Source organism: Nerophis lumbriciformis, linkage group LG13 (genome assembly GCF_033978685.3).
Source record: "Nerophis lumbriciformis linkage group LG13, RoL_Nlum_v2.1, whole genome shotgun sequence".
In the NCBI taxonomy this organism is placed as follows: domain Eukaryota; kingdom Metazoa; phylum Chordata; class Actinopteri; order Syngnathiformes; family Syngnathidae; genus Nerophis; species Nerophis lumbriciformis.
The window spans coordinates 27,104,997-27,130,629 of record NC_084560.2 but is presented as its reverse complement, the minus strand read 5'-3'; the positions used below and the strand labels follow the sequence as shown (position 1 = coordinate 27,130,629).

The 25,633-nt window shown below is 39.1% G+C and overlaps 1 protein-coding gene across 2 annotated transcripts in view; it reads right to left on the bottom strand.

The window, feature by feature from the left end:
- Positions 1–24,523, bottom strand: part of igsf3 (immunoglobulin superfamily, member 3) — a 309,832-nt gene extending 285,309 nt beyond the window's left edge. Inside the window, exon 1 of one of the 2 annotated variants that reach the window (XM_061971185.2) lies at positions 23,782–24,523. In XM_061971185.2, the coding sequence (XP_061827169.1) occupies positions 23,782–23,821 (40 nt within the window). In that variant the 5' untranslated portion in view covers positions 23,822–24,523. The remainder of the gene's footprint in view (positions 1–23,781) is intronic. The other variant, XM_061971186.2, reaches the window with a different exon arrangement.
- Positions 24,524–25,633: the final 1,110 nt, after the last annotated feature.

Genomic DNA, 25,633 nt, shown 5'->3' with positions numbered 1-25,633 from the left:
TGTCGGCGCATTAAACATGGTGTGTGTATAAGGTAAGACATATCTGGCGTTTGGTTTCGCAATATTATGCAAAATCAACTTTTCTTACCTTCTGGTACCTGCTGATCTGTATTTGGGATCTGCATAAATCCTGAAAAATGTAACGCGTCTGCCTTTGTAGTCCGTGCGACGCCGTCGTCGATAAGCTTCTTCTTTTTCCTCTATCTTTTTGTTATGTGACATTCATCCTCCACTGTTGCCATTTCTAATATAAAGTAGTGTAAAGTTCTTACTTATATCTGTCAGTAAACTCGCCATGAAAGCGCTAAAACATACCGGTGCAGTGAGTTTACATTATTCCCCAAGGAACTTTAGTTATTAGAGTTCCGATCGGACGGTTTTTTATGGGACACATTTCCGGTGTTGTTGTTTCCAAATGAGGAGATGCTGCTCCGTTATTGATTTAAGTAAAGTCTGAATGTCATTAAAACAGTTAGCTCCATCTATTGACACTTCTTCCACTCCCGTCCTTGCACGCAACAACAAAGATGACGGGGAGAAGACGCTGCCGAAGGTGAGCCACGTAAAATAAGCCCGCCTACAAAACGGCGCATCCTGAAGAGACAGTCAGAAAGTGGCTTGAAGATGATCTGTAAAACATAATCTCTGCAACATTTTGACCAAAGAACCACCATTACATGTTACGTCCACAAGGAAGTGTTTTCCATTTAGAAAAAAATAATAATAATATGAGTCCTTTAATGCGCCCTATAATACGGTGCGCCTAATATATGAAAAAAGAAAGAAAATAGACCATTTATCATATATAAAAATACGGTCCATTTAACCTCACCAAATAGCTGAAATAGCCTAACATAAAGTCATAAATGAAACAAAATATATTAACGGGGACCCTAGATTGATTTAGTCTTTTCTGTCTTATAAATGTTGTTAAAATGTTGAATGCTTGTGTTAAACAATCCCAAAGCATCAAGTCATAAGGTTTGTGCTTTTTGGCGCGAGCTTGCACAAAGTTTTGGATGCCTCTGTTTGCGGGGTTTTGCTGTCTGGCTACATTGTGACATCATAGCGAGGTCAACAAACTTATTTGGACATTAAGTTAAGCTCTCAACCAGAAGAGGGGGAGCTTGCTATCAGGAAACACAAAAAAAGGTAAGATAATGTATTATTTTTATCTAATGACGTGCAACATACAGTGACATTAGTACTGCTAAAAGCAGCTGTTTTTTTATGCAGATCTGAATCGATCGGAGAGTGTACCTAATGTTGTGACCGAGTGAATCTATATACCTGTAAGTCTTGAGAAGTTTATTTTCAACCGTGTCTGGAAGAAGAATAGCAGTGATGACTTCAAGATATATACTTAAACCGTGTACATTTCAGAAGATAAATTATACTTTTGGAGAGTGGGTTCGAGGTTTCATTGGCAATCTGGGAACGCTTTCAGAATCAAAAATCTTGTAGACAGACTCAAAAAATTAGTTATAAAAGTGACTGTAGAGTCAAATTTACACCAACACATATCCCATACATGTTATATAGACCACAATGAATTGTTTTAAATGTAGATTAAAATCATCACAGTTATCTTTTAACGCTTGTCATGGACGCTCTATGACAACAGTGCACTGCTGTTTTTAGGCACCTGTTGCAAAAATGCTGGTCAAAGATCCTGTCTATGACAAGTGCCGTCTAATTTTCAAGCACCTACATATTGGAATATTTTTGGTCAAAGCTCCTGTAAGTCAGTAATTGTTGTACGCGTACCAAAGTTTACGAATCAGTCCATATAATGGTATGGCAAAAAAATCACTTAATAAATATTCAAATAGTGTGTCTTTTCAAACTGCGTGTAATGTTACAGTGGCCAAAATATTAAATATACTTGTTTAAATGAATATTTAGGCCTTCTATGCTACTGTATTTTAATGTTGGTCACAATGATGGTACTTGGCGAGCCAAGTGTTTTTTCAAGGTGGTACTTGTTGAAAAAAGTTTGAGAACCACTGCCCTACATGACAAGTTAGTCGCTTCCAAGTTTCGAACTTGGTAGCCCGCTGGTCTGATGCCGGTTGGACTTGGTACGTGGGCCCTGGTATAGTGAAATGTGTAGCATAACGAAAATTCTAAACCACAAGATGACTGTTAACTTTTTCAATTTAGTAGACTTTTGAGCAGAAATGCAAAAAGGTGGGAAAATAAAACATACAAATAAACACATTTCCTGACTGTGTCAAAGGAGCTCTTGTCAAGGTGAGTTCTTCTTTTGAAAGAATAATATTAATATTGAATTATATTTCTATAGCACTTTTTTTCTAGTGACTACATTCAGAAGTGTCATCCCAAGAAAAAGCAGAACACAGGTTCATCTACTGAGGTCTCTCAAGCTTGATTTGTATGCCTTTAGAAGGTTATTTTTCTCCAAATATGAGTCCAATTTTAACGGCACAAAATCAAGAAGGTTGAAGTGCAGTTATACACCACTGCAAACTACAACCAAAGCAATACTTTTCTGACTATCAAAACTCAGCATTATTGTTTCCAGAGAGGTATCTCTATATCGGGTCTAATTAGAATGTGCCCCTAATATAATTTCCCTCATGTGTAGTTCTCATGAGATTAGCACAAGCACATAAAATTGTGTTTTTATGGCACTCATCTGAAGCGTAAATTATGTTTTCAGAATCAGATTACATAAAAAATATATATATATTTTTTGCAGATCAATATTTTGACGCTACTCCGCTATATGTGACTTTGACGATGGAAATGTTTTTAGCACAGACTGCGATTTGCATAATTACACTTTGAAATGAACTTTGCATCTCAGGGTGCGTTCACACTTGAGTTGTGGTTCAAACTAGTGCTGTAATTTCAAATGAGATCAATCACAGATTAGAATTGTTCTTGATTATTATTGATTTTTTTTGCGATCAATCACATACATCAACGCCTTAACTTTGACATCCCTAGTTAGTGTGAACTAGGGCTGCAGCTAACGACTATTTTTGATAGTTGACTAGTCATCGACTATCTTAACGATTAGTCGATTAACTGGATAATGGGTTTATCGGCTTTTAAATTCAGCTTGGGCTATTTTTAGGCATGTGCCAACGTTAAAGATGACTATTTCATTCAGATATATGTATTTACAATTAAGGCTGAAACGACGCGTCGACGTAGTCGACGTCATCGGTTACGTAAATACGTCGACGTCGTTTTTATGCGTCGACGCGTCGCATATTTACGTCACACTGCCGTCATGGCGGAGCGCAAAGCAGATGATGCGAGCGGTGCGAGCGAGGGAAAAAAAGCACGCCAAAAGTCGTCAAAAGTGTGGGAGTATTTCAATAAACGGCCTAATAATGTTGTAGCCGCGAACAGCTGTCTCGTCAGCTGACGCGGGAGCTCGCAACCGTGGCTGTTTAGCAACCAGCCAAACCCCACTTAATAAAATTATATTTTATCTTAGAGCACATCCGCATCCCTATTCACCTAGGCAACCCCAGGAAATGTATATAATTCGGCATTATTTCGGCCAGTCGGCTTATAAAATCAGAGCCGATCAGTTTACGTTCACGCGCAGGTATAACGCGGCGCGCTCCTGTCTCATCTGCTGGTGCGCGAGCCCAGTAATTAGACCGCTGTGTCAAATCAAGGAGTACAAAAGATGCCAGCGCAGAGTGGAAAAAGGTTTAGTTCATTACAGATAACCAAGAGTTGTGCCAAAAGTATGTAAGATTTAATATTTCTCTTCGTGGGTGTGGTGCACCTGTTGCGCTGGTGAGATTGGGGGGGGGGGGCGGGGGGGGGGGGGGGGGGGTCTGGAGGCTAAATACACACAGTGTGTTATGTAACTGTTGTTTAGTGTTGATATTCTTTGCTTAGTTTGATAAATGTTGGAGCAGTTTGCTTCATCAGGAGGGTGAAGTCGCTCAACTTCAAGTGTTGGATTTAACTGTGTTGGATCATTGGCTGCTGGTGAAGGCATCGAAAAAGGGGCATTTTTCTACCAGTAGACAGCGTTTAAGATTGAGTGTTTCACTGCTAAATTAATAATATATTTATATTGAATATGGATTTTAAATATGTATCTAAATAGGTGGTTAATTGGTTAGGTATTTATGTATTTGCATATTGGGTTTTCTGTTGCATTTATCTATTGTGTTTCTGGGTTTAAATGTATTTTATATGTATCTTGGTGCATTTATGTTGAGACAATTTATTTAAAATCTGTTTTAACTTAAAGGGAAAATATGTGTCCATTTTCTTGCACTTGTTTAATGGTTAAGAGTTTGATAGCCTAATTAATAATTGTAAATTATGGGATTGATAATTGATTGATTTTTTACAGCATGTTAATCTTGTGGTGTTTTGTCCTTAAAGGTTTTTCACCTACTAAAGAAGCTAAAGGCTACTAAAGGCTACTAAAGGCTACTAAAGACAGCTAATGACAGCTAATGACAGCTAAAGAAACTAAAGTCTACTAACACTGCTAAAGACTGCTAAAAAGACTAAAGAAGAAAAAAGAAGCTGTTTCTTCGTTGGAAAAACTGTTGCAAACTAAAGGAAAATAAAAGGAAAAAGTAACTACGGTCTGGTCTTTTGAGTGAAATCCAGAAGCCACATTCAGCATTGGTACATCCCTTCAAGTGTGGGATAAGCACAGCGAAAAAAGCAAAACACTTGACAGTTGTTGTATGCACACTGTGTCGAGCGGAAATGGCCTATCATAGCAGCACAACGGCTATGAACGAACATTTGAAAAGAAAACACCCGACAGCGTTCTTGCCATCACCATCAACTAGTCAATCGTCCGCGTGAGCATACGTTGTCATCATTACACAAAAACATGAATGTGTCATTTGTATCTGCGTTGTAAATTCATAAACTTAAACACTGTTTCGCTCTGAGAGGCGCGTTTGGCGTGCCTGTTCAGTGTTTACAAAGACGCGCTCCTCTTTAACGCTAACGTTAATTAGTTGTGCAAATACCTTTTACAACATTAACAGTTACATATACTATGTACAAACGAACAATTAACTTTCACTTTAATCATACTATCATTGTTGTGTTATTAAGCAAAATAAGCAATACTTTTACTTTTGTTGAAATGTTTACACTGTTGTTACAGAATATTTCATTTGCACTTTTTTGTATTGGATTTTTATCTTTATTTTTGCACATTTTAAAGCAAAATAAGCAATACTTTTACTTTTGAAATGCTTATACTATTGCAGAATATTAAGATTTGCACTGGATGTTTACTTTTATATTTGCACATTAAAAAGCAAATAAGCTACTTTTAATTTTGTTAAATGTTAAAAGTTTTAAATGTTTACATTGTTACAGAATATTTTGTCATGTTGTTGTCAATGTTGACTGAGTGGCCATACTTTTTTTTTTGTAAATAAAAGTCATGCCTTTTGAAAAAACTGGCCTACATTTATTTTTTCATCTTCATTTTAAATAAAAAAAATAATCGGTAAAAGGAAAAATAATCTATAGATTAATCGAAAAAATAATCTATAGATTAACCGATTAATCGAAAAAATAATCGATAGATTAATCGATAGAAATATAATCGTTAGCTGCAGCCTTATTTACAATGTAACTCTGCTGCTTATTAGACCGTTACAAAAATAACTATATTAAGCTTTTGTCCTTTTTAAAGCAAGGACAGGCCAAGTATTGATCAAAACTAACTTAATTTTTATGTATCCTATTTTTCGGACTATAAGGCACACTTAAAATCCTTTAATTTTCTCAAAAATCGCCAGTGCGCCTTACAACCCGGTGCGCCTAATGTACAGAATAATTCTGGTTGTGCTTACCAGAGTCTGGCAAGAGTCAGGTTAAGAGCATACTTGCCAACCCTCCCGATTTTCCCGGGAGACTCCCGAATGTCAGTGCCCCTCCCGAAAATCTGCCGGGGCAACCATTCTCCCGAACTTCTCCCGATTTCCAACCGGACAACAATATTGGGGGCGTGCTTTAAAGGCACTGCCTTTAGCGTCCTCTCTCACCTGAAAAGGAGACTATTATATATGTGTCCGTTATCCATAGGTTTATCTATAACCCATAAAGTAGGCAGGCACGGAGCTATTTCTCAGCGTGTGTTTATTCCAGCCGGCACGTTAATACACTGACACACAACATCCGGATTCCCATCATGCTTTGCTTCAAAACTACGGCAAGTAGTAATGTCCAAAAACATAACAGAGACAAAGCAGAAGAACGAAGAAGAGACATCGCGACGACGAGTAAGAAGAAGTACGCTTGCAAGTTCCAAAATTATTGGAAAAAATAATTTCAGTTCATCCAGGACAGCTCACCCGCATCTCCCGAATTCGGAGGTCTCAAGGTTGGCAAGCATGGTTAAGAGGCTAGCGCAAGGTTGCCCAAATCTGGCCTGCCGAGTGGTGGCTTCCCAAATCACACATCATATGCAGCCCGAGGAGTTTAGTTGTCTTTTTTATCATTCCCGGGGGTCTTGAAACGTGACCCTTGCGAATCCTGGGGATATGCTGTCTATGGTGATTTGGCCCTAGTGGAGGGCTGCGCTGTAATGAGAGGAATTCTCGTTCACACTTTGCCACTATCCGACAGCATATTTCTCCAGGAAAACAAGCCAACATGGATAATGAATCACTAGCGTCCCTAACCCTGTTAGCAATGACAGCTTTGGTATAGTTATGCCTTTTAGCACCCTGCTATCGCTCACATGTGAAAGAAGCATGTGTTTATCAGTCATATATAGTCACATATTTCAATGATCATGTGACATGCATCTTACAGACATACTGTAATGCTGCAGATAGAGAAGATATTGTGACTGTGCTACCAAAAGCCCTCTGGGTGGTAGAGGGCTATAAAACATACTTTTTAAAAGCAAAATGTGTGGACATAACCTCACGGGAGTTGAAAATCTCTCCTTTGGCTCATCCTGGAAGGGAGGATAGGGCAGTTTCTAATTAGCACTCTTTGAACAGGAGGTGGGCTAGGCAGAGAGCATTGTTTGGAAATTGAATGGGGGAGGGAGGTCAGGGGCTATTCACTGGAGGAGGAAGAGGAGGCAGCTGGAGCACCACTCATTCAGCTGCTGAGAACACGCAGTAGTGTTCCGACAGAGGTGGTTTTTTGGGGGGGTCACTTTGACTAAGCATGAGGAGATAGAATCGTGGAGGAGAGGTTGTGCAAAAAAAAAAAGCTGGCAGGAAGTTGTGATGCGGAGGAGTCGTGATGACAGCTAAATGTTGAGAGTTGTTTCTGCTTGAGCTTCAGTTATTCTCTTGTTGGTTCACTGCAGCGGACAGAAAGCCTCCCCGAAGAACTTGATTTATTTCACACGCTCACTTATCTTTGTATACGAAGCAAATAAACATATCAGATCAGGGTCACGGGTTGGTGAGATGTCTCCTCAAAGACATTGAAAATCTGTGTTTTAGATGTGTTGCTATTTCTTCTGAATGATACTTTTCAATCTACTAAAAATGGTATGGGGTTTTTATTCATACCGATGCACCCCCCAGTCACATGGACCTGCAAAAATGATGTATATTATGCAAGCCAGGCCAGTAGTTCGTGAAGAACCCCAATATTTGCTTATCACAGTAAATGTGCATGCCTACATTGCACACTTTACATATTTACTTCTCTTTCTAATGTTTGCATTTGAAGGCTCCAAAACGTTGTTGTCACGTGAACAAACATTTTCAGTAAGTTATAAGTATTATTCTAAGAGGAGCCTGAAAGCGCCAATACAACCAAGTGGAGACTACGGAGCTAAGGCACCAAAACCCTTAGGCTTAGGATCGTAACGATAAACAGTATTAATGATAACTGCAGCAAAACTCTCGACAGTTAGTATTAAAATAATTGAGTTAAAGTTATCGGAAATCCATGATTGATAGCCGCGCTTTAATAAACTCACGGACGGACTAGCTCGCTAACTTAAATGCTAACATGAATACAAATGCTAACATCTTTCCTCATTAAGAAACAACATAACCTCATCTATGGTTGTATAAACCCATTGCTGTTTCCTACAGTATCACTCTTTTAGAGTGATTGATTTATACTTGAAGGAATATGACACGGGGGTGTTTTTACGGCTCGTTCAAGGACCGCTGAACAAAGTAGGACACCACAACATCAAGTGTAGCATAGCAAACACAAAACGTGCAAAATAGTGAGCTTTTTGACAGTGTTTCTTTTTTTTTTTTAGTTATTCAAAAAAATAAATCTAAACATTTTAGTGCAAGTACTTTAACACATTCAACAATACCGCACGTGATAATAATGATAACCGTGATCAGTTTGGTCCCAATAACTGTGACATGAAATGTTCTTATAGTTACATACCTAGTTAGCATGTGTTTTGTATTTTGTCTATTTTCAAACCAACTCTGCTCAACTAATAAGCTGCAACTAAACAAAATTCAAGCAAGATTAAGAATCTGACTGAATTTTTTTTTTTAAAAAGCATTGTTTTTTTACAAAAATATATCTTTATTAACAACTGCTTTCTATGTTAGACCAAGTTAAAAATCCTAAAGGGGACCTATTATATAAATCTAAGTCTTCTTTCTTGTTGGTACCTGCTTTGGGTATTTATATTTTGTGTATTTATATTTATATAGAATATATGGTGGAGGATTACCCAAAGAGCTTTGTATGAGTCTGTTATTTTTATTCACTTCTAATCCAAAGTTATAGTCAGTAAATTTGTTTGTGTCCTCCCCTATTGCCATTTTTAATAAAAAGTAACATATAGTTCTAACATATCAGTCAGTTGCCTCGATATAGAAGCACTAAAACTACAACATGGCTGACGTGGAGGAGACACAGTAGAAGGGGGCTTGGCATGGAAAAGGACTTAGGCACGTAAATAAGACCACCCACAAAACGGCGCATTCTGAAGAGACAGCCAGAAAGTGACTTGAAGATGATTGATCAGAATCAGGTGTCCTAACCGGTGTAGTGAGTTTACAATATTCACCCAAGGAACTTTAGTTACGAGAGTACCGGTAGGACGGTTTTTCACGGGACACATTTCCGGTGTGGTTGTTTCCGGATGAGGAGATATTGCTCCGTTATTGATTGAAGTAAAGTCTGAATGCCATTAAAACAGTTAGCTCCATCTTTTGACACTTCCTCTACTCCCGTCCTTGCAAGCTACACCACTACAACAAAGATGACGGGGAGAAGACTCTGCCGAAGGTGAGCCACGTAAATAAGACCGCCCACAAAACGGCGCATCCGGAAGGACTGTCAGAAAGCGACTTGAAGATGATCTGTAAAACATAACCTATGCAACATTTTGACCAAAGAACCACCATTACATGTTATGTAGACCACAAGGAAGTGTTTTACATTCAGAAAAAAATAAATATATATATATATATATATACGACTCCTTTAATGCGCCTTTGAATCCGGTGCGCCTAATATATGAAAAAAAGATTCAGAATAGACCATTCATCGACAGTGTGGAAAATACGGTATCTTTGCCGGGTCAAATTATTAATTATTTATTATTGGTCGACTTCAAAGTAATGCACTTTCTGGTACAGTGTCTTAAGTTTTGATTCGCCGAAAGTTTTATCGATCACAAATACTGCGTTTGTTTTCTTTTAATGAATTAAATAACTTTTATGACAACCTTTATCCAAAACACAATATAGAATGTGAGATATAACAGGATAATGCATACATTTATCATTTGTTTTCAAAACAGTTACAAAAAAGTGGGACCCCAAAAATTTACTGTAGGACCCCATTTTTATGACTCGATGGGGTCTCTGGGACCCCATTTTGAAGATTCCTTGCGCCAACACTGAGTTACTGTCATTTTAGCTGACTAAAATGTTGTGTAATTTTGTTGACTAAAACAAAATGCATTTAGATGACTAAAATTACACTAAAGCGGTCAAAATTAACACTGCCGTTAGATTGCCCTGCAGGTAGAAAACACCCATTACCCGCATCACAACTGTACTGCTGTATGGGCCCTTATCTGATACAAGAGCAACACACGCAACACAACACGCCCTTGCGAGCACAACTGATCGCCGACAAAGAAGACATCCAAGCCTTCAGCAAGGGGACGCGTGTTTCCAATACAAGTGTTAGCTTTCATCGTTATTTACAGCGAACCATCAGAGAGGTGCTGGGTGACTGACAAGCTGATCGTCTTCCGACTAGACAAACAACGGCACAAAAGGCGCGCTGTCACGGGTGCACACAAAGATGTGCTTACGATGCAAACAAGGACGGAATACAGCAGGGGTGGGGAAATAAGAGACGGGGGCAAAAACAGGCAACTTCAAGACTCAACATGTCTCCACACGCAGGAAATTGTAACAGTTGTATATTTATTTATGGGGCTAGACGGGGAGTTATGGCCTTTTTCTCCCATGTGTGTCAGCTAACACGTGGAAGACATTCTAAATGTAGTAAAAGGGCTGACTCAAAATGCACATAGCCCCCCATAATGCAGCCAATTGGCCACCCGGCTGTTCGGGCTCGCGTTTGAGACAAGGAATGGCAATGCAAATTGTGAAATTAAGTGGATCCCCAAAGATGGCACACATTGCTTCAATATTTGCAGCGTGACACAGCCTTAACTGTGACAAAAGGCTCAGTACCAGTTTAACACACTGACTGATTGAAAAACTCTTTCACTTACTAACATGCACAATTGAATAACCCTTAGAGGAAAAAGTTGTGAAAACAATGCCCAAAACAAATAATGATTAAATGACAACAATACAAAGCGGATAAAGCAAAACAAGTGACTTCATGTTCCTTAATTACCCCAAATTTAAAGGATGGTTCATATTATTCGAATTCAAGAAGTACGTCAAACGTTTCCCTTATAAAACTGGTAGCATTTCAACGTGCGAGGACACCGGCTGATCAAAAATAGCCTCAAAAACATCAGAAATTAAAAAGTTGGATTTTACAAACAAGCCTATGGAAATGTTGCTATGTGCCTAGCTTGTGTTGTGTGAGTTAGAAAAGTCTTTTGACTGGATGAAACTAGTCAATCATGTCAACCAAAGAGCAGCACTTGGCTTCAACCAGCACAGGTGCCGTTAAGTCAGTCTCCACTAGTTTACTGTCTAAAGAAGTGCATAACATATGCTGTGGCACAACGCCAACAAGCTGAATTTTTTTGCTTAAGCACTAGACTAGCATGGAAATAAGAGCTTAGAACAATCAGTTAGGTTCTGCCATCCCTTAAAAAATATCCAATAAATGGCTATTTTAAAATCATATTTTCAAGAAGAAGTTATATTTCGAAAAAAAAAAATTAAAAATTCAGAAAAAATTATATTAAAATGTACTTAAAATCGCATAAGTTTTGACTAGTAGGGGTGAGAATTTTGGGGCATCTCGCGATTCAATTTGATTCCGAATCGATTTAACACGATTCTGGTAATATATTATTGGTTATATAAATGATAAAACCTTTTCAAAACGGGTTAAATGTTACAAAAGCTCCGCTTGGCTTGCTGATGTACGACTATAAGCGCAGTGTTGCTCCAAAAAACGTAATTTAAAATTTACAATTTTATTAACAAAAATCCCAGAATGTTAATCTAATAAAAGAAAACAACCCAACTCCAACCCAAGCCTGGCATAACAACACATATTTACAAAGCAACTGAGATGACATACAAATACAATACTTGTTAAATACAGTATTTTAAGAAAGGAAAACGATAAATGTGTAAAAGCAACACTATTAATAATAAAAATAATAATAATAAAAATAATAATAATAATAATATTTTATCAATAATAGTTGTTTTTTTTATTACAAAAAAATCAGATTTTTTTGTTTTTGTATAAATCGATTCTCGAAATGTATGAATCGATTTAGAATCGGAATTAATAAAAATTGTGATTTGGATGTGAAATTTTTTTTTTTGCACCTCTAATGTACAGTACCGCTTGTCCCTCTTGTAGTCGCGAGGGGTGCTGGAGCCTATCCCAGCTGCATTTGGGCGAAAGGCGGGTAACACGCTGGACAAGTCGCCACCTCATGGCAGGGCCAACCCAGAAAGACAGACAACATTCACACATTAGGGCCAATTTAATGTTGCCAATCAACCTATCCTATATACTATATATATTGGTTTGTACTTTACAGCATATGAAACTAATAAAAGAAAGGCTAATAATCATTTTTAAAAATGGAAGATTTCTAAACACTTCAATTTGATCTTTGATATCAGTCACTTCCACCATCTTGTTTTTGGCATATTCAAAAAAGCTGAGGGTTCATGTTTTGCATTTGAGCAAAAACTTTTAATATAAATCGTCTTGTATAAATTTGAGCCTGGCTTTTGCTGACGAGGACTTGTTGCAATCAATCTGATCTTTGACTTTCTGGCCTGATCTCAAACAAGACTTGCACTAAAACAATAGAAACACCTTATGAACCAGAACAGTTCCAACACTCACCTAAGGTTTTTCATAATTCAAGTAGCTCGCAAGTTTTGCTTCAAGTTAAAACAGAATTGTTATGTTGAGTTGTTGTACATTTTGGGTCAGCTCTTTCCATTTTAAAAATTCTGAACACAAACACACACTGTTCAAAAGAATAACACACAGTTTTCAAAGCCAACAAAACCTGCAAGCCTTCGGGCGCAGCTCTTTACATCACACAAATAACTGCTGCATTTAAACACTCATCTGGTTGCAAACGCAGCAGATTTTTTAACATTCTGATGCAAGATTTAAAGTGATGTAAGGTGGCTCTCATTGAATCACTCTTTAATCAACCTACTTCTATTGACTATTTTGGCGTTTTGCACTGTGCAAAGTGCTACTATTACCTATTAGTGCCAATTGGCAAAGGCGTTTTTGCCTCATCTAGCTGGGAAAGAAAAACGATAGCGATCCAAAATTTGTTCTGAAATACTCGTCAACCTGAAACTTGTTTGAAATTAGAATTCCATTCCATTTCAGGATCACACTAAGAGTAAAAAAGTTAATCACTGCTCAAATCCAAAGGTACACTATCTCACACGCAATGTACATGTCAAATAATTAATGGAAGTTAGTAATTCTACACCCTGTTAGAATACATTTAATGCAGTGGTTCTTAACCTGGGTTCGGTGAGTCGGGCTCAGGCGGAGGTCAAAACACACCCAACTCATCGTGTAAATAAAAACTTCTCCCTATCGGCGTACTACGGATACGGCAACAGCAGAAGTCAGACTGATTTGCAGGTGTGTAATTTGTTGTAATTTTATGCACTGAGTTGGTTTTGTTGTTTGAACAAGGTGATGTTCATGCACAGTTCATTTTGTGCACCAGTAAAAAAACATGGTAACACTTTAGTGTGGGGAACATATTCACCATTAATTAGTTGCTTATTAACATGCAAATTAGTAACATATTGGCTCTTAACTAGTCATTATTAAGTACTTATTAATGCCTTATTCGGCATGACCTTATTATAACCCTAACCCTCTTACCCTGGCCCTAACCCTCTTACCCTAACCCTAACCCTAACCAAATAACTCTAAATTAAGTCTTTGTTACTTAGAATATGTTCTCCATACTAAAGTGTTACCAAAAACATATAATAACTTTGTCTTGAATTTGAAAAAAAAGGAGGGTTCGGTGAATGCGCATATAAAACTGGTGGAGTTCGGTACCTCCAACCTCAAACTATTTGGTTTAAAAGGTAAGGCCAAAGGAAGAACACACACTAGGCCTGGGAAATACGGCCTAAAAATAAAATATCCGATCTGTTCACAAAATATTTGATTTACCATATTTCAATTTTTTTCCCCCTACTTTTTAAAGAAACCAATGAATACAAACAACAGACATTTTTTATAACAAGTTTCATTTTTATCTAAACAAAAACTTGTAGTTTGAAATGGCACTGCTTACATTCCATCTTAATCTTATTAAAATTCTAATTTGTATAAATTGGGTTCTTTTTAAAACAGATATAAATTGGACTTTGTATAAAAATATGTTTAAAAAACTAAACAGATGCATTGTAACTATTGTAGCTAATTCGGGCATATTGTGTTGCTCATATGTTGATCATTATACATTGTTCAAATTAAATAAAGTTATTCAATATAGAGCATCTTACGGGAGGCAAAACCTATGTCTTGAATAAGAAACTTCTGTAATTAAAAATGTGATATTGAGAGGTCTGTAGGCCCTTTTCCACCGCAAGAACTTTCCCATTTACCCGGGTAAATAAAGTTCCACCTGTGTAGATTTAGTTCTTCAGGAACGTTTCGGAGTTCCTGCCTTTGGAAGGTTCCCATAACCTTTTTGGAGACAGGCTGTGCTGTAGAACGCTGACTGGTTGAACACAGTTGGGGCGTTCCTAGAAGTTATTTTTCAAACCCAGAACCGCCACATGCAGAATGCTAGACGACTTGTTTATTTATTTTTCCTGTGTATTTCTATTACAACAAACTTGACAATGGAGAGAAAGAAGAACAAAAGGAACTTCCGACTTGCAGGAACTTTTGTGGGGCATCTTTGTGCCGAAGAATGCTGATCAGTGGCTCTATCTTGCAGTGTTTTTACTCAGCTGTAGTCTTAAAACTAGATGGAGTTTATGGTTGTTTATTATTTTCTAAAAACTTCATATCGATACGTGAAGCTACGAGAAGTTGACGGACACTGTTCAACGTTTACGGAGGAGTATTAAGCCGAATTTGAAGCAACGACATCAGCTGCTTACTACTCAAGACTTTGATGAAAAAAATCTAAAATAAAGGAGACAATACACGAGTGGAACTAAGGTATATGACATCAAAAATTAACTATTTACTTTATTACGTGGTGTAGAAGTAGTCAGTGACACTCCATTTGTGTAGTTGTTAGCCTCAACCCTCGGCGTGAGATAAACACTGACATTTATCATTTATAAATTGTTATTTACAGCTAAAATGAAAAAAAAACTGAAAGGACGACTGCACATTGTAGACAAAAGCCCGACTTTTTATGAACAATTCAGGACACTTTATTTTTTAAATCATATTGTTTTGTATTTCGTATACTTACTTTTTAGTAAAATAATACTGTACATACCTAACATCAGTCCGATCTGTATAAACTACCCTGAACTGTGAAATGTGGTGGAAACACAAACCACACACTTCTACAGGAACCTCTAGTTCCAGAAAAAAGAAGGAACACTTTTTAACATCTATATACCTGACCTGCCTAACACACAATCAAACAAGTATGGCTATGCTGAAACTTAGCCATCATGCTCCGCTGCCCAACATGGAAGGCGATGAAAGATGGCCTCAACCGAGATATCGGTATTCTGGCTGACTACTTCCAGAAGTGGCAACTGAAACTCAGCATGGGCAAAACAGTGTCTGCAGCTTTTCACCTCTACAACCAGGAAGCAAGAAGGGAACTGGAGTGCATGTCGGAATGAACCGTCTGGAGTTCCACCAAGCCCCCAGGTACCTCGGCGTGCACTTAGACCGGACACTCTACTACAAGCAACACCTAGATGAAGTGAAGGCCAAGACAACAGCAAGGGTCTCACTTATCAGCCGCCTGGCAGGTTCAACTTGGGGAGCTTCCCCCCAGACCCTATGCGTATCAACACAAGCCTTGGTCCTACCTGTAGCTGAATACTGCGCATCCGTCTGGAGCAAAAGTCCACACGCAAACAAGGTTGATACGGTCATCAGCAGCGCCCTTCGGATAATAATAGGTTGCATAAAACCAACCCTTGTGTCTTACCTGCCAGTCGTGGCAGGAATCGCCCGTGCCAGTCTCCAATGGGATGCAGCCACCCTTTCCCTGTCATGAAAAGCCAGAAAATACGACTGGCATATCCTGCACAAAGCCACAACAACACCGGCTCCACCATGCAGGCTGAAGTTTCGCCATCCTTACAACAAGGCAGCACAATAGATGCTACAGTCCATCCCTGAGGACCTGTCCAGAGATGCCTGGGTCGCAGCATCCTGGAAGCATTTATGGGAGACAATTGGGCGCTCTCGCATCCAGACAGGGTAAAAGGAGAAGACTTGCCACGCCAGCTATGGACCCTGCTAAACCGCCTGCGCACTGGATTTGGATGCTTCAAGTCATTTATGAAGAAGTGGGGCCTTTCAGACAGTGCGGCATGCGAGTGTGGCAAGCCTGAGCAGACCGCCGAGCACATCATCACCGACTGCCCCCTATACAGCCCGCCCTTAGCAGCCGGCCTTTTCTACTTAGGAACAGAGACGAGGGTGTGGCGACATGACACAGAGTTGGCCATCTGATGGTATACGATAGAGAGAGAGACCACAGTGAACTGCTTTTTAGCTGGAGTTTGTTTGTAATGTTCTTGTTCGCCTCATAAAGAGTTGCATTTTCCCTACTCGGCTGGATGATTTGGTTTCAAATGCTGGAATAAGTTTGTTGTACTGCTGTCTTTATATTTAATAATAAACTTTGCAGTGTGCAGTCAGTTGTTCCACGCCTGTTGCCACAAAACAAAACTACTGACGAAATATTTAATGTTTTCATTTTCTTTGAAACAAACGTCTTGCTCTTGTTTGCTTTGGCATCAGCCATTTTGTGCCGTGTGTGTAAGAATATTCGCTAAAAAATAAGGGGGAGGACAAATGTACGTAAGTATGCCAGAGCGAGAGAAGAAAAATGATCTATTTTTTTAAATGTTTTAAATCGTCTGCAACAAAATACTTAAACTTAGCACTAAAATATTTTTTTTGCCCAGGTCTAACACACACATACACACACACATACACACACACATACACACACACTCAGCTGCATCTCACTCTGGTCATGATGACATCTTAGGCCTTCAAGCCGCTTGACTACTACCTGTTTTGGTGATTTTGATGCTTTTTTTGATATTGGTACTTCTAATCACATACAGGTAAGGGAATAACTCTAAATGTAGCCCCTCTAAATGTGTCCTCCCATAGCTAAAGAAAGGTTAAAATCTTAAAAAGGAGGAACTACCCTCAGAATTCATATTTATAATGATCATTTTTATAATTAACAACACTTCCTCTTGCCAAAATTCTCCTCATCGATGGATGGAACATATCAAGCGTCTCCCTCTTCGTCACTTTCCTTTTTTTGACACTTTGACACGTGGACTCATTAACCCAGGCCTGGGTAATTATTTTGACTCGGGGGCCAAATTTAGAGAAAAAAATGTGTCTGGGGGCGGGTATATCTATTTTTAGGAACACTAATACAAAACCTCACAATAATGTCTGATTGAAAGCTAAAAATGTTATGACAGACCGCCTTAAAAAACGGAATTAAATTTTAAATGTTTTTACTAGGGGTGTAACGGTACACAAAATTTCGATTCTGTACGTACCTTGGTTTAGAGGTCACGGATCGGTTCATTTTCGGTACAGTAAGAAAACAACAAAATATACATTTTTTGGTTATTTATTTACCAAATTTGTAAACAATGGTTTTATCCTTTTAACATTGGGAACACTATAATAATTCTGCCCACGTTAATCAACATTAAACTGCCTCAAGTTGTTGCTCAGATTAAATGAAATGACAAAACGTTTCTTCTACATATAAAAAGCGCAACATTAAACAGTTTCAAGTCAACTCATCATGCTTAATTTATTACAGCATTTGGGAAGCCTGTAGTTGATTTTTATTATGCAAATGTTATATTTTTATCAACATGTGATAGCAGGGACCCTGCCATTCAAAACTGGGCTGCTCCATTACTAATAATTAATGTAACTATAGCTGAAAAAATAGTACGATAGCAATAGGAGAGACTATTCATCCCTGAACACCATGGAGTTCATGTAGGCTTAATGATGCAGTTACATTATTATATCAACTATCAGAGACAGAAACTCTTCATTTAACATAATGTCCTTTTTTGCTGTTTCAACACAGAAAAAGGTAAAGTGAAATAACAGACAGACAGGGCTTTGCTGTCCGTAACACACACACACACCGCAAAATGAGCTAACGTTACGCTAAAAGCTAATTAGCCTTCACCTCAAGCCAGGATTGCGAGCAAGCTGAGCTGCCGTTTGTTTCTAGAACGTCAACGGGCTCATAGTGATGTTACTAGTAGTTGACTGGGAGGTGTTTATTATAATTTGGGGAGAGTCCGCTGCCTGATGCTTACCTGCTAAACACCTATCTGCTAACCCCACTGCAGAAGCACTGACTACATGCGCTCTGAATATGCACTGCTGATTGGCTGTTACCGCTCTGAAAATACGCACTGCTGATTGGCTGTTACCGCTGTGTGTGTAACCAATCAGACGGTTGTGTGGGTGGGACAATGCTGGGTGCTGTGTAGAGTACTGACAGAGAGAGGCAGAAGAAGCGGAGCAGCTTGTTAAGACTTTAGCTTAGGCGGATACTTAATATGTTCTTGTGGAAACTCGTTCAGTAGACCTCCAAACCGCACCGAAACCCCCGTACCGAAACGGTTCAATTTACACGTACCGTTACACCCCTAGTTTTTACTGAATGAGACAACCAGAATGTACATGAAAATAAAGAATGTGGGATTTACAATATTAACTAGATAAAACACTGAATATTGACGACATATGAACGCCACACCCCCTCTCGATCAACATATTTTAAAATCACGCGAAATGCAACAAAAATGCAACAAACACAGCGAAATATGAATGCCAAGGGTAAAAAAAACACCTACAATCTGATATAATATTAATTTTCTTGCAGAACTTTGTTGTAAAAATCTCCTTTCACGTCTGTCCCTGACACCCGCATTTCAGGCTGGCCGCTCTGGAAACGCTCTGTGGAAATGCTCCCGACCCACAACTTGGTGCCTCGTCTGAGCTGCTGTGACTTAGATTACCATAGTAACTAGTATATCATGCAAAAGCGCAGATTCCAACCATTGAAATATGTTGTACAGTTCAAGACTTGCGGTAATTTGAAAACATCACTGCACATCATAATGGCAGCTACAGTTTCCATCTTAAAGATCTAAAAAAATTATTTGGGATTGTCCGGCGGACCAGATTGAAAAGCTTAACGGGCCGCATGCGGGCCCCGGGCCTTAATTTTCCCAGGTCTGCATTAACCCATTGGACTTGTCTGCCCTTTTGCTATAAAGAGAATGAAGACTTCTTCATCGGGGCTGACTTTTGCAGAAACTCACTCTTGCGAATGTGCCCGCTCGTGGTGTTAATCACACGCGATTGATCATTGCTTTAGCAATACTGAAACCAACACTGTAACATTTACCTTTGGTCTTCCAGGAGACTCGACTTTTGACCGTTCAACAAAGAACGCAGATAGAGTCGAACTAACACGTCAACGACTTCGGAATCATGTCCTTTATTGCAGAACCAATATCCTCCACATTTTTCAACACGTCATGATGTGAGAATATCATTGTGTTTTGTAACACACCTACATGTAAGGTACCCACAAACCACCCCACGCTCACTCCGCTTTCCATTTCTCTGTGTGATTCATTTTTATTATATAATAACCGCCTTGACTTTAGATAAGATCTCTCGCGGTGGTTATCAGTTGGAACATTGTTCCTGTCCTAGCGAAAGTGCCTGAAACGGGACAGCGAGAGGCAGCCAGGCGCAGGAGATAATCCTCTTGCGCCTTCTTCCCTCCACCACCCCGCAGATGATGACAGGCCTCCCATCCAGGAGGGCAAAAAAAAAGCCATCTGGTGTTTGTTTGGGGGTGTGCGCTGACTGCCAGCAAGCCTACAACCACAGTATGTATGGTTATACTTATGTATGCTGGGTTCTTTCTAACAGCGTGTGTGTCACAGAGTGTCATAAGGTGATGAGACACACACTTAAGTGGAATGAGGTGACACATGTTTTGCAAACCTCATACTTTGCAATGGCTGTCTGGCTGTACAACAAAATAGGGTGATGTCATACCCTTCAGGTGACGCATCATCATCCAGGTGTGTGGCAATGGATTGTGAAGGTGTGTTTGTGTGTGGGTAAACCACAATAGGTTACCCACACCCATCTATAGGTTTAATCTGGGACTAAGGTCTAAATATGACATTAACCTACTTCATGTACACATACACAGCTGTTCACATCATGCTATCATTGCACGGACAGAAAAAAACATAATTTCATTGAAAGAAATCATTGCACCTTTCAGCTTGGGTAAAAAGTACAAACATTTACATTTAGGGTAGCCAAGTGTTGTCCCGATACCGGTACCAGTACCATAATGCATTTCGGTACTTTTCGGTACTTTTCTAAATAAAGGGCACCACGAAAAATTGCATTATTGGCTTTATTTTAACATAAATTCTTAGGGTACATTAAACATATGTTTCTTATTACAATGTTGTCCTTAAATAAAATAGTGAACATACAAGACAACTTGTCTTTTAGTAGTAGTAAGTAAGCAAACAAAGGCTCCTAATTAGTCTGCTGACGTATGCAGTAACATATTGTGTCATTTATCATTCAATTATTTTGTCAACATTATTAAGGACAAGTAGTAGAAAATGAATTATTAATCCACTTGCTCATTTACTGTTAATATCTGGTTATTTTCTGTTTCAACACGTTCTATCTACACTTCTGTTCAAATGTAATAATCACTTATTCTTCTGTTGTTTGATACTTTACATTAGTTTTGGATGATCCCACAAATTTGGGTATCAATCCGATACCATGTAGTTACAGGATCATACATTGGTCATATTTCAAAGTCCTCATGTGTTCAGGGACATGCAGTATTTCCTGAGTTTATAAACATAATATAAATTAAAATAAAACGAAAGAAGATTTTGTAATGCTAAAAAATATCGATGTAATCATAGTAGTATCAGAATCAGAAATACTTTATTAATCCCCGAGGGGAAATTTACATTTTCAGCACAATCCCATTCAAGATCAGACAAACATTACAGGGAGACAGAACAGGATCGCTGACGGGTCTGCCAACTTCCGGCGCCCCTTACAAAAAAGGTGAGATACAGGTAAACAATGGAGGGGTGAGAAGAAAAAAAATCGGTCTAAGCCTGGGCCCCTGGAGAGGGGGTCCAGACTAAAGGCCAATAAAGGCCAAGGGAAAAAACAACTCATAGCCATAGCACACATCCCTCTTACATGTGTGTAAGAGGGAAACATCAAAGAACACAAAGGACATTAAAGGCATTAAAAGAGCAGAGTTGATACAACCAGACACTTCTACATACAGCTATGAATAAAAAGTAAAATAAACATATACACTGTAGTGGCCTCTGTTGTGCACTGCCGAACATGCTCTTCTGCATGACACGACGTGACGACGACGACGGGTGGGGGATCGGTCGATATAGTACCGAATATGATTCATTAGTATTGCGGTACTATACTAATACCGGTATTAGTACCTACTCAGTGACCTAGTGGTTAGAGTGTCCGCCCTGAGATCGGTAGGTTGTGAGTTCAAACCCCGGCCGAGTCATACCAAAGACTATAAAAATGGGACCCATTACCTCCCTGCTTGGCACTCAGCATCAAGTGTTGGAATTGGGGGTTAAATCACCAAAAATGATTCCCGGGCACGGCCCCCGCTGCTGCTCACTGCTCTCCTCACCTCCCAGGCGGTGAACAAGGGGATGGGTCAAATGCAGAGGACAAATTTCACCACACCTAATGTGTGTGTGACAATCATTAATACTTTAACTTTAACTTATAACGTACAACCCTAGGGTAATTGTACCTCAAGCGACAGACTTTTTTTCCAACAGTATGTCAGTTTCAAATTAATAAAATGACATTGGACATCTCAAAGAGTACTTATAAATCTCTCGGCTTAAACCAAAAATAAACAAAAGGTGAGTGCCCCTAAGAAAAGGCATTAAAGCTTATGGATGACTATGTAGAACGAAACAAAAAATGAATTGGCTACAAAGTAAACAAAAACAGAATGCTGGACGACAGCAAAAACTTACAGCGTGTGGAGCAGAGACGGCGTCCACAAAGTACATCCGTACATAACATGACAACAATGTCCGCACAAAAAAAAGATAGCAACAACTTAAATATTCTTGATTGCTAAAACAAAGCAGGTGCGGGGAATAGCACTCAAAGGAAGACATGAAACTGCAACATGAAAAGCCACCAAAATAGCAGCGCAAGACAAGAACTAAAACACTACACACAGGAAAACACCAAAAAACTCAAAATAAGTCACGGTGTGATGTGACAGGTCATGACAGTACACCTACTTTGAGACAAGAGCTATAGTGATAGACTTAGACTTACTTTTTATTGTCATTCAAATTTGAACTTTACAGCACAGATAAGAACGAAATTTCGTTACATAAGCTCATGGTAGTGCAGGATAAAAAAGCAATACGGTGCATATATAAATAAATATATATATATATATATATATATATATATATATATATATTTATAATATATAAATATATATATATATATAAAACAAATAAATATATATAAATAGATTACTGTACAGATAAATATATTTCACTTTTTCACATGCATCCACGTTTATGGATGTATGTTATATTGTCTTTTTTATTCCAGCGAGTTAATCCATTTTGGGGGGAGTTGAGGGGATAATTTAATTATGATGCGTTCAAGAGTCTTACGGCCTGAGGGAAGAAGCTGTTACAGAACCTGGAGGTTCTGCTTCGGAGGCTGCGGAACCTCTTTCTAAAATCCAGCAGTAAAAACAGTCCTTGGTGGGGGTGGGAGGACTCTTTGCAGATTTTCTGAGCCCTGGTCAGGCAGCGGCTTTTTGCGATCTCCTGGATAGGAGGAAGAGGAGTCCTGATGATCTTTTCCGCCGTCCTCACCACTCTCTGCAGAGACTTCCAGTCTGAGGCATTGCAGGCTCCAGTCCAGACAGAGATGCAGTTGGTCAGCAGGCTCTCTATAGTGCCTCTGCAGAATGTGGTGAGAATAGGGGGAGGGAGCTGTGCTCTTTTCATCTGACGCAAAAAGTGCATGCGCTGCTGAGCTCTTTTTACAAGAGCTCCGGTGTGTAGGGACCAGGTTATATTGTCAGTTATCTGCACCCCCAGGAACTTGGTGCTGCTTACTATATCCACCGCTGTGCCGTTGATGAAGAGTGGAGCCTGGTTGGTTATGGTTTAACGACTTTTTTTTGTCTACTGAGTTTCATTTTTTTATGATTTCTGCTGGTGGTGTGCCTCCAGATTTTTTCAATTAAAAAAATGCGCCTTGGCTCAAAAAAGGTTGAAAAACACTGCTCTAGACAGCACCGACACAAAGCAATTAGCTACCGGCTGCCACCAACTGATATGGTATGGTATAACATGGTTACTCTGCCGAGCTCTAGACAACACCGACACTCAACAACAGAACATTATTTGCAGATTATAATTACTGGTTTGCAAAAAATATTTTCAACCCAAATAGGTGAAACTGCATTATCTCACGGCACACTAGTGTGCCGCGGCACAGTGGTTGAAAAACACTGCTGTTTGAATATTTTTATATTTAATACAATTTAAAAAAATATTTATTGTATTTTTTGTTTTGATATGTGGCAAAACAGCCCTTTTTCCTAAATTAAATTGCATGTGCTTTATTTTTAATGTAAAATATGTCTAGATAAAGTACACATGATAACAAGGAACGTTGGTTGTTTAAAAATCTTTGTCTTTGTTGTTTCAAGTCTTAGATTCTATTTTTAATTCGCTTTTTTTTTTTTATTCAAATGTCAATTACTTTCATGTTTTTACGACGCATTTTCAACTTTAAACACTTTAAAATGTGTCTTGGGGTACTCACCAAGCAGCGTGAAGGCGACGAGGAGCACACCGGTTGCCATCGTGCCTTGCCCGGCTGAGCCACCCCAGCGATGTCCGCTCTTCCTGTTTGGACGACGGCTCCTCCAGACCCGGAAAAAGGAAGACGAATCCCGCTCAGCTTGTCTTGACAAATCCACACACGGTGCCTTCCACTCGTACGACGTCCTCCGCAAGCACTACACCTTCTTTGTGGGGGTTTTTCTTCCGCTCACCTTTGGCGTCTGAGCGCCGAGGATGTGTGCCAGGCACCCGGGCGACCCAACCCACTCCCCGGCGTGCTACCTCCACACATCCACGGAACACTGCGCAGGAGCTCCACGACACCCAAGTCCAAGTCTGGCACGACTACTTAGGGGGCCGTAAAATGTCTAAATATTATTTAGTAAATAGTACTTAGACACTGACTTAAATATATGATAATAATGTCTTTTTCCAGCTGTTAAGAGAGCAAATCTCAGTCCGCCTGCGTGCTATGCCTCCACAGCAAATCCCGGAGATGTAATCAATCTTCCACTATCAACCCACGTGAAGCCAAACGGGGCGGGCACTGTGGACTGAGAGACACAAGGCACCCAACTGATCAATGGAATATATTAGTCCGCCTCACTATTAAACCCAAGTAGCCTAATATGGGCTACTTTACATGAATTATGACTTGTAACTAAAGTGAATAAAAAAAGATACTCCGCTTCGTTAGTTAGTCCCTGATTGTCTCCATAACAAGAAGCCATATTAGTTGGCCACACAACAACTTTGAAAACTTAACAGCGTACTGCTGGGGTGGGCGATACAAATGTCAACCCGTCAATATCACATCAAATGTGATATCGGATCGATACTACTGTGATTATATGGATATTGTTTTGTTTATTTTCACAAATATTTTTGTATTTTTGTTGATATTGTGTGGTTGTTGATGTTGTCTCCATGACAAGAAGCCACGTTAGTTGGCCACACCACAACTTTGACAACTTAACAGCGCACTTCTGGGATGGGCAACACAAATGTCAACCCATCGATATCACATCAAGTGTGGTATCCGTATCGGATTGATACTACTGTGATTATATGGATATCTTTTTGTTTATTTTCACAAATATTTTCGTATTTTTGTTGATATTGTGTTGTTGATATTGTTACATTGTCGATGTGGTCTCCATAACAAGAAGCCACGTCAGTTGGCCACACAACAACTTTAAAAACTTAACAGCACGCTGCTGGGGTGGGCGACACAAATGTCAACCCGTAGTTATCACATCAAATGTGGTATCGGATCGATACTACTTGGATTTTATGGATAATTTTTTGTTTATTTTCACAAATTTTTCGTATTTTTGTTGATATTTTGTGATTGTTGATGTTGTCTCCATAACAAGAAGCCACATTAGTTGGCCACACCACAACTTTGACAACTTAACAGCGCACTTCTGGGGTGGGCGACACAAATGTCAACCCATCGATATCACATCAAGTGTGGTATCCGTATCGGATCGATACTACTGTGATTATATGGATATTTTTTTGTTTACTTTCACAAATATTTTCGTATTTTTGTTGATATTGTGTTGTTGATATTGTTACATTGTCGATGTGGTCTCCATAACAAGAAGCCACGTTAGTTGGCCACACAACAACTTTAAAAACTTAACAGCACCCTGCTGGGGTGGGCGACACAAATGTCAACCCATCGATATCACATCAAATGTGGTATCGGATCGATACTACTGTGATTATATGGATATTTTTGTGTTTATTTTCACAAATATTTTTGTATTTTTGTTCATATTGTGTTGTTGATATTGTGTGGTTGTTGATGTTGTCTCCATAACAAG